General features: G+C 39.2%; 1 protein-coding gene across 1 annotated transcript; it reads right to left on the reverse strand.

Moving 5' to 3' along the window:
- Window positions 1-4311: 4311 nt before the first annotated feature.
- On the reverse strand, window positions 4312-7082 carry star (steroidogenic acute regulatory protein). Its single transcript, XM_086313755.1, has 7 exons — window positions 6893-7082; window positions 6630-6737; window positions 6377-6504; window positions 6113-6271; window positions 5798-5982; window positions 5595-5688; window positions 4312-5491 (listed from the first exon to the last, which is right to left on the reverse strand). Exons 1-7 carry the CDS (start codon window positions 7065-7067, stop codon window positions 5372-5374), a joined length of 969 nt encoding a protein of 322 aa, XP_086169881.1. The 5' UTR covers window positions 7068-7082; the 3' UTR covers window positions 4312-5371.
- Window positions 7083-9291: the final 2209 nt, after the last annotated feature.

The raw sequence follows: 9291 nt of genomic DNA on the forward strand, positions 1-9291 counted from the left end.
GGAGCGCGCGCAGCTGCTTAAAGCTGCAGCGCCCGGATTACTTGCGTTGCCAGCTACTTCCGTGCAACTGATATAACGTGGGGGAAAAAACCCCAAACACATTTATGCCTTTGTTATTAGGCAAAGGTATGCATTTATGGAGCTTTAACGTTTCTTGTAACCGAATTATGACGCTTATCAGAAGGTTGCTTTCAGTGTGTAGCGCAGTCACGAATGACTACACGCATCACGATGGAATAATTAATGCCTACAGGTTTAGTATGTCTACTCTCGTTGTTCATATTTGTTATAAGACTGTCGAATAGTAGTTAAAACAATAAAGACCTATTGTGCCAGTATCACCATGACTCTTTCTTGTTTGTTCAGAATAACGACTGAGAACATGGCATTTTAGCGCTACCAAAAAGTGATTGTGGCCTATAACTTGTCACTGAAACAATATTTCGGCTTCAAACTTGTTGGATATATTCCAGAAGGGTTACATGTGATATATTATATCCCAAAAACTCTCCAAGAACTGCTGAATAACTTGTACAGGAACAATAAAACTGATAATATGCAATTTCCAACCTGCCAAAAAGCGATTGTGGTCTATAACTTGTCACTGAAACAATATTTCTGCTTCAAACTTGGCGTATGTCATTCAGAAGGCTCATATGTCAAATATTACATCTCAAACAGTCTCTTAGAACTGCTGGATAACCTGTAAAGGAACATTAACATTGATAATATGCCATTTTCAGCCTGCCAAAAAGCGATTGTGGCCTATATTTTGTCACTGAAACAATGTTTCTGCTTCAAACTTGGTGGATGTCATCCAAAAGGGTTATTAATTGAAACGAAAACCAAAAACAAATAACAATTACATCCAAGTAAAGAAGAAACCACCAGTTAAAATAAACTAACAAATAGACCAGAAACAGGGGGTATAGCGGAAGCTCAACACCAGTAAACCATGGAACAACATATATATTAATTCTTTGCATACAGTAACTATGCTAACATGTTAGGAACCACAAAATAATTGAATAATCCTACAAACAAATTGCAATCAAAGCTGAACTCTAATGTTGTGAACAACACAGAAACACACACAGCAACACGAACATAAATTAATGAATTAATAAACAAATAAACAACCAATAAATGTCTCCTATAATATTTATTGGTTGTTTATTTGTTTATTAATTCATTAATTTATGTTCGTGTTGCTGTGTGTGTTTTTGGTTTTCGTTTCAATTAATAAGTGCTGTATTGGAATGACATTTTTATTACCGTTTGTTTTGTCTTTCCTATTACTTGGTATTCCTAATGTGTTTAAGCAGATCTCCTCCCACCTGTTTCCATTTGGCCATTATCCTTTTTTTTGTATTATTTTTGAATTACAACATTTTTGAAATTTGACGTTTTATGCACAGGTTGAAAATGACATATTATCGGTATTAATGTTCTTTTAAAAGTTTTTCAGCAGTTCTTGGAGAGTGTTTGGGATATAATATGTCACATGTAACCCTTCTGGATGATATCCAACAATTTTGAAGCAGAAACATTTTTTCAGTGACAAGATATAGGTGGTAATCACTTTTTGGCAGGCTTAAAATGGCATATTATCAATGTTAATGTTCCTTTAAAAGTTATTCAGCATTTCTTAGAGACTGTTTGGGATATGATGTGCCACATATGATCCTTTTGGATGATACCCAACAAGTTTGAAGCAGAAATATTGTTTCAGTGACAAGATATAGGCCACAATCACTTTTTGGCAGGTTGAAAATTGCATATTGTCAGTTTTGTTGTTCCTTAATGGTAATTTAGCAGTTCTGAGGGACTGTTTGAGATGTAATATTTGACATATGACCCTTCTGAATGACATCCACCAAGTTTGAAGCAGAAATAGTATTTCAGTGACAAGATATAGTCCACAATCACTTTTTGGCAGCTTGAAAATGGCGTATTAATGGTCCTTTAATAGTTATTCAACAGTCCTTAGAGACTGTTTGAGATATAATGTGTCACATGTAACCCTTTTGGATAACATCCACCAAGTTTGAAGAAGAAATAGTATGTCAGTGACAAGTTATAGTCCACAATCACTTTTTGGCAGGTTGAAAATGACATATTATCGGTATTAATGTTATTTTAAAAGTTTTTCAGCAGTTCTTGGAGAGTGTTTGAGATATAACATGTCACATAGGACCCTTCTGAAAGACATCCACCAAGTTTGAAGCAGAAACATTGTTTCAGTGACAAGTTATAGACCACAATCGCTTTTTGGCAGGTTGGAAATTGCATATTATCAGTTTTATTGTTCCTGTACAAGTTATTCAGCAGTTCTTGGAGAGTTTTTGGGATATAATATATCACATGTAACCCTTCTGGAATATATCCAACAAGTTTGAAGCCGAAATATTGTTTCAGTGACAAGTTATAGGCCACAATCACTTTTTGGTAGCGCTAAAATGCCATGTTCTCAGTCGTTATTCTGAACAAACAAGAAAGAGTCATGGTGATACTGGCACAATAGGTCTTTATTGTTTTAACTACTATTCGACAGTCTTATAACAAATATGAACAACGAGAGTAGACATACTAAACCTGTAGGCATTAATTATTCCATCGTGATGCGTGTAGTCATTCGTGACTGCGCTACACACTGAAAGCAACCTTCTGATAAGCGTCATAATTCGGTTACAAGAAACGTTAAAGCTCCATAAATGCATACCTTTGCCTAATAACAAAGGCATAAATGTGTTTGGGTTTTTTTCCCCCACGTTATATCAGTTGCACGGAAGTAGCTGGCAACGCAAGTAATCCGGGCGCTGCAGCTTTAAGCAGCTGCGCGCGCTCCCGCGGACGGCAATCACTATCTGGCAGACAATCACTTTTGGGCACAACACCGGTAATTTCGAGTGCATCTTGGGAATTGTGGTTTCCTGTCCGACTCTATCTTCATTACGTCATCGCATTCTCGAGCTCAGGTATACAGGATCTGTGGGACATCGAGACGCCTTCCGTTACCTTTGATTCTCGCTCCTTTTTCTTGCTCAATATGTAGTAAAAAATAAAAAATAAAAATCTATTCCGAAAAGAAATAAAAAGGAAAAACGAAAACAGAAATAATAAAATAAGGTTCTGAAAATTCTAATTTACTTTTGACTTGGCACTTTCTCCCTTTCTATAAGATGAAAGAATGCGCCTAAAATTCAGACTTCAATTTAGACCACACGAGGGCACACAGATGGAAATGGGTTTGAAAAAAAAAATCAAGGCTGTCAGTGCCAAGGAGATATTTTTTTCTTTTTTTAGTCTTCCTGGTTACACAGCTTATCTGCACTGGATAATTTCCTCTTTCCTATCCAAGAATCCAAGAATTTTTTCTTTTTAGTGAAAGACTATCTCTAAATGGCTACAACTCACATTACATCTACTTACCCCCGGAACATTTGGTATGCGGTAAACAAGCTGCACTTGGGGATGCTATGCTTTAAAAATTTAAGTGCATGCAGTTATATGCAACCAAACTGGACCCCCGGATTTCTCAAAAAGCCCTATGGGGGAATTTGAAAATGGCTCCCATTTGACCTCACACTCTAAACTAAGGCTTTAGTGGCATGACATAACCGCATCATCCCGAGTAGTACAGGTTAATATATTTTTTATTAGAAATGGGAAGTCAGACCTATACTCTGCAATTAAACTAATCCAGGTCCCTGCTATCTGCCCTGCCAAGAAAATGAGCAGTTACAAAACATTTTGGATCAACTAAAACTACACAGAATAGGCAAAATGTTACACAACTGGCAGTAATGGAGGAGAGATTTCCTGTTTGGGCTGAAATCCACTGTTACTTGATCTTGGGGAATGTGCTGCTGGCTCGCATAGGACTGCTAGCTGCTGGACTCCTTACATTTCGGAGTGGCCAAACACCTGCTCGTTCTGGCAAACGCTCAGCCTGAAAACTCATCAAGGGATAGGAAGACATTTTTCATGAGCTACATTCATCACGGGTTTAAAAAGAGCCTCTAAATCCATCCATCGCCTCCCCGTCAAAGAGGAATAATTCTTATCATTATTGCTGTGCTATTTAAAAGAGGAGTTTTGGTTTCATGTTGAGCTTGGTGTTTTACTTGTGTGTGTTTTTTCCCTTACTGGGATTTGAATTTCTGTCATTTTTTAAAAATCTCTGTGATCAAATAAAAAAGTCAAGCAAATGGCACTTAAAGTGTTTAATGTTATCTGTTTTTTCCCAACAGGAAAGAGCAGAGAAATCATTCATCAACAGCATAATAAAAAGCACAAAAACACACACCCTAATGATTCTACTGTCATTTATTCAACACCGCTTTATGTTACAATAGCTCATAGCCAAATACATCTGCAAAATATCAATAAATAAAACAATGAAATAACAGTGCAATTTCGCAGAAGAGGTAGGGGCAATAAATGACTGTTTTCTGCCAAAGTGGGATGATGATGATGATGTATGAATATGTCAGAAAGCATACACTGACTTTTGCAGAAGGTCTTACCAGGACGGTGAGTCATTGAGGCCAGTGAAATTGTGACATGATTATTATTTTTCTATTTCCTTTTACAGTTTTGAATTGTTTTAATATTCATTTTTTACATGCTTGCTGATGAGTACCTGAATCAGACTTAAAACATTCTGTTCAAGGGGAAATGACTAAATTGTGTTTTCCCAAAAGAGAATTCCAATCTCTGTGACTTTTCAAATTTAACAGATAAATTCTCCAAGCTTGGCCTGATCAAATTTAGAAAAGAAAACAACAAGGAGTGAACAACACCAGAGCCACAGGTGAAAGGTCCAACCCAGACTCTTAAGATCAGTAATCCACAAACCCAACATTGCAGTTTATAGTGGTGTGGTGCTGGATATACATTTTAAATGGCATTCAGTTTCTCTTCACTTTGCAGTTTAGTGTTCACTTTGTGATCAGAACTCTTAAAGGTGTTATTATGTGCTCTAAAAACCCCACAATTTTATTATATGACTGTCGCCTGCCTTTAATCAGTAGCATTATATTTACAGGGCACTTGTTTGAGACTGAATCTCTCTGAAGGATTTTAGCCTAGTTGTTTTAAAACACCCAAAAAGGGACCTGAGACACTAAAAGCCAAAGGCGATTCCTAACCTGGTTAAAAACAATGAAAGCACACAGTCTGTAAGACTGGTGTTAGAGACAATCATGGCAGATTTTCTATTTTTTAGGGAAAGAAAAACACACATTTACCGACTGCAGCAGTTTAAGCAGATAAATATGAGTTTTGTTTTGGGTTTTTTCTTTTGTAAATGAGCAGAGGCTACTTTTCTGCCACGTCTCTGGTGCCAAAGCTCAATAGACATCCAGTGTCACCAGGTAGGAGACATCTCCACGGAAACATTGTTAGCCATCCTTTTCCTGAGGTGGCTGGCAAAGTCCACCTGCGTCTGAGCGAGCACTTTGTTTATGATTGTCTTTGGGATCCAGCCCTGCCAATAACAGAGACAAAACCAGTGTCAGTTTGAATCAAATGACGCTTTTACACAAATCTAATACCAGTGAAAGGGAAGATGCAAACTTGATCATTCATACCTTTAGATCTATACTTAGTAACCAGGTGAATTTGGTCTTATTTGGGTCTTCAGCGCAGGGCTTCATAACTATGCAGGTTGGCCCGTTTTCCGCTCTGAGAAATGTAATGATTAACAGACAGTGTCACTTTAAAATAATCTGCACGCAAACAGTCTGTGCATCCATAAAGTAATGCCCCGGAGTGATGGCTCCCCATTGCTTACCTGACAACACCCCTCTGCTCAGGCATCTTTGGGTGCTGAGTGGACATTCCTGCCAGGAAGCAGGTGGAGCCTCGCCGCTTGGCACATCGGACACTGACAAAGTCCCTGGGTCCCACCACATTGCCGGGGGTCTCTGCGGATACCTCATGGGTGATCATCGTGTCCTGGCCGATCTTTTGGAGAATCTGGAGAATTCCAAAGTAAAGCATCATTAATTAACATTTCTGGATATATTTGTGTAACATGTTGTAAGTGTACGCTTTTAAAATAACAGAATAAAAGAAGCAATAACCATTAATTTTTCAACTTTCTTACTTTGACTTCTTTCACATTTGGGTTCCACTCCCCCATTTGCTCCATATTTCCAACTAGCTCTTTGTAAAGCTCATCAGGATGTTGCTCCAGCATCACTTCTAGCTTGAACACCTTCCCGACATGAGGTAGCACTTTGCTCAGGACCTTGTCTCCATTCGCCTGCAGAAGAGAGGGAATGGGGACGAGAAGTGTTAAAATGTGAAGTTTCATAGCGGAGCTAATACAAAAACACTTGACTTTGATGCCAATAATGTATGCACGCACAGCAACAGTTTCAGTGGTCCAGCCGTCCTGCTCGCTGAGGATTCTGATGGCCTTTTGCAGTGCATCTTCACCTTGTTTCAAATAAGACATCTCCTCCTCATTGTAACCCTCTTCTTTAATCTGAGAACCTTAAAACCAAATTTCAATTATCTGAATTATACCTGTTTATGTCTTATTCTATGATTAAAAAAATCTGATCATGCATGACCTTTTTTTTCGCATTACAGTGACTGAAACAATCACAACAACTCACTGAGAAGAGAGTTTCGACGGTGGACTTGGCTGATCCAGTTACTGGGGCCTGGACCTGCCAGCTTGTACAGCTCATGATGAATGGCTACCATGGCATTCTTCCTCAAACCTGGAAAGCGCAGACAGAAAATACTCCGTCACTGTACCAGAACTTCCAGAAGGATTATCGAACAACATCTGTCTTCATTTTTTCTTTACTTATCAGGCTGGCATGTAGACTGCAACTTGGAATTTGTGGATGAATTTGTGGATTCGTTCACTCACCTGTCATATTCCTCATGTGCCGATAGGAGATGCCAGCACACAGTTTAAAAGTAGCAGGCAGCATTTTCAGTTTCGAAGAGCGATGAGAAAAAACTGTGTGAAGGCAAGAAGATTGCAGAGATTCAAACTCTCTCTGAGCTGTGAATGTTTTAAATGGCCCAGCTCCTGGGTCCATATATATAGGAGCACTGCCCACAAGGCCGCCTTGCTATCACTGTGCAGATAAACACACACACATTTCACTGTACAAATGGCCATGCCACCAAGGTTGCATCGCGCACGCAACAAGAATGCCCCACACTCTCACAAACACTCTGTGGGATTGTGTCCAGCATCCAGGCCTCCTCCTCGCTCACTTAAGCAGACACAGACATTAGTATATCAGTGGGTGACACTGGGAAAAAACAGCCTTTCGTCAGCAATGAAAACACCCAAAAGAGAGGTCAGTGCGAGAGACCCTGAGTGACTCATGCATCCCTTCATGGCCCATTACATGCTAAACACTCTCTGGAATTTGAGGGCAAAAATTTTCCATTCAGTTAGGCTTGTTTCTTCTCCCAGTATGACTGAACCCTGAATGGTACTTGGAAATATAAATGAGTGAAATGATCAGACATTAACTTTAATGTTGTGCTTGGAGACTTTGGGCTCCCTTTAACAAAAACAACAGCAAAATGTGTTTGAAGATGGCTTTAAATGGACAATGTTCGTAAGACATCTGCTGTAAAGGGTTTTGCTCGTGTTTTTAAGTCTCAGAGACCTTAACTGCAAAGGTTTCAGCTATGGATAAATAGGGTGGATTTTCATAAACTATCTCAGTGGCTATTTCTGAGAATTTTTTTAAGGTTTTTAGGATTTATTGTTGTATATTTTTTTCTACAGAAAATGTTTAGACCACATTTAGCTATGTCACCAAGTGGGGCAGCATTGTTCCTTATCAGTGAGCAAATAAAAGGAAGATGCACAGGCCACGGCCCTGTGTTTCTTCACACTCTACATTACATATTAAATGATTTCCCTTTGGGAATTTTTATTTACGTTAGGGCAAAAGATAAAAAAAAAAAAAAACTTTTAAGAACAAAAATGGTTGATTTTGCAACAATATGTGTAAAAAGCAAGCATTAAAACCACATCTATGCACTGAGCTGTAGTTATCCAGAGCAAAAAGTAACCCTGAGGTCGAAGGAAGTACGTAACTGTGGGTGATTCTGACAAAAATGCATATTCTGAGTGTTTTGACTGTGAAGAAACAGGGAGAGTGTCAAAATGTTTTGTTTTGTTCAAGTGCAAACTGACAGGAAGTATGAATAACAATTTGCTGCTGAGAACTGAACATCCTTAAACATCTTTTTTACATTTACAGTATTTATCACGGCCGATATTCTGACAACAGCTCATACAAAACAGATGTACAGAAGCGTTCCTTATACTAGGAAAACTGACTTTGTATAACATACTTTAGGATTAAACAATAATAAGAGAGCAATAAAATTTTAATGCAAGCAACCAAACTTCACTATGAATCTTTTGCCGCCTGCCCATTACATCACACTTTTCTTGAAAGTTCTTCCTGAAGGCTTGGTTAATCATCAGATGCTGCACCACCATCTGTGAAAAACATATTTTATCAAACTGCTCACGTGTTTCGTGAACCTTGCTTGCTTCTTCCAAGAAAAACCCTGGCTATCTAACAGAAATATTGCCTCAGTGGGCCCTGCACGTCAAGCATGCGCTCAGAGTCAGGGGAACAGTCAAGTGAGTTGCAGGTCATCTGATTAGTGAACAGGAACGCATGCAGAAAAAAACCCCTAAAAAATCACCACTATCAAATAAATAAATTACCAAAAAAGCCTTAACCTACAACCTTGTGTCCCTCTGGCTTGATGACAGGAATCATCTATCAGTCCATTTGGCCTTCTGCAGGGTGACTTTTTTTTATTTACCATGGGAACACACACTCCTAGTGTCTTAACCATTTCTGGGCCACAGTGGACACAGTGCAGATTCTAGGCTGGTAAAGGTTAAGGGGTCAGACTCTATGTCTTAAAAGAAGGTACATTTCTGTAAGTGAAATGGTAAATGGCCTGTATTTGTATAGCGCTTTACACTACATTCAGTCATTCACACACTGGTGATGGCAAGCTACATTGTAGCCACAGCTGCCCTGGGATGCACTGACAGAGGCGAGGCTGCTGGACACTGGTGCCACCGGGCCCTCTGACCACCACCAGTAGGCAACAGGTGAAGTGTCTTGCCCAAGGACACAACGACCAAGACTGTCTGAGCCAGGGCTCGAACCGGCAACCTTCCGATTACAAGATGAACTGCCAACTGCCACGATCGCCCCAGTGCTCTAGCTTTTGATCCTGGAACAGGGAGTCATTACTAACTGATGAGAT

This window comes from Aulonocara sp. 'chitande type north' Nkhata Bay, linkage group LG12 (assembly GCF_057382095.1).
Source record: "Aulonocara sp. 'chitande type north' Nkhata Bay isolate Kocher_YH1m ecotype deep benthic linkage group LG12, A_spYH_male_GT1.1, whole genome shotgun sequence".
Classification (NCBI taxonomy): domain Eukaryota; kingdom Metazoa; phylum Chordata; class Actinopteri; order Cichliformes; family Cichlidae; genus Aulonocara; species Aulonocara sp. 'chitande type north' Nkhata Bay.

Coding starts and splice junctions, on each gene's coding strand:
- star (XM_086313755.1), bottom strand. CDS start 7,067: ATGGACCCAGGAGCTGGGCCATTTAAAACATTCACAGCTCAGAGAGAG. Junction 6,505..6,629: donor CCGTCGAAACTCTCTTCTCA/GTGAGTTGTTGT, acceptor TTTGGTTTTAAG/GTTCTCAGATTAAAGAAGAG. Junction 5,983..6,112: donor CAAATGTGAAAGAAGTCAAA/GTAAGAAAGTTG, acceptor GGAATTCTCCAG/ATTCTCCAAAAGATCGGCCA.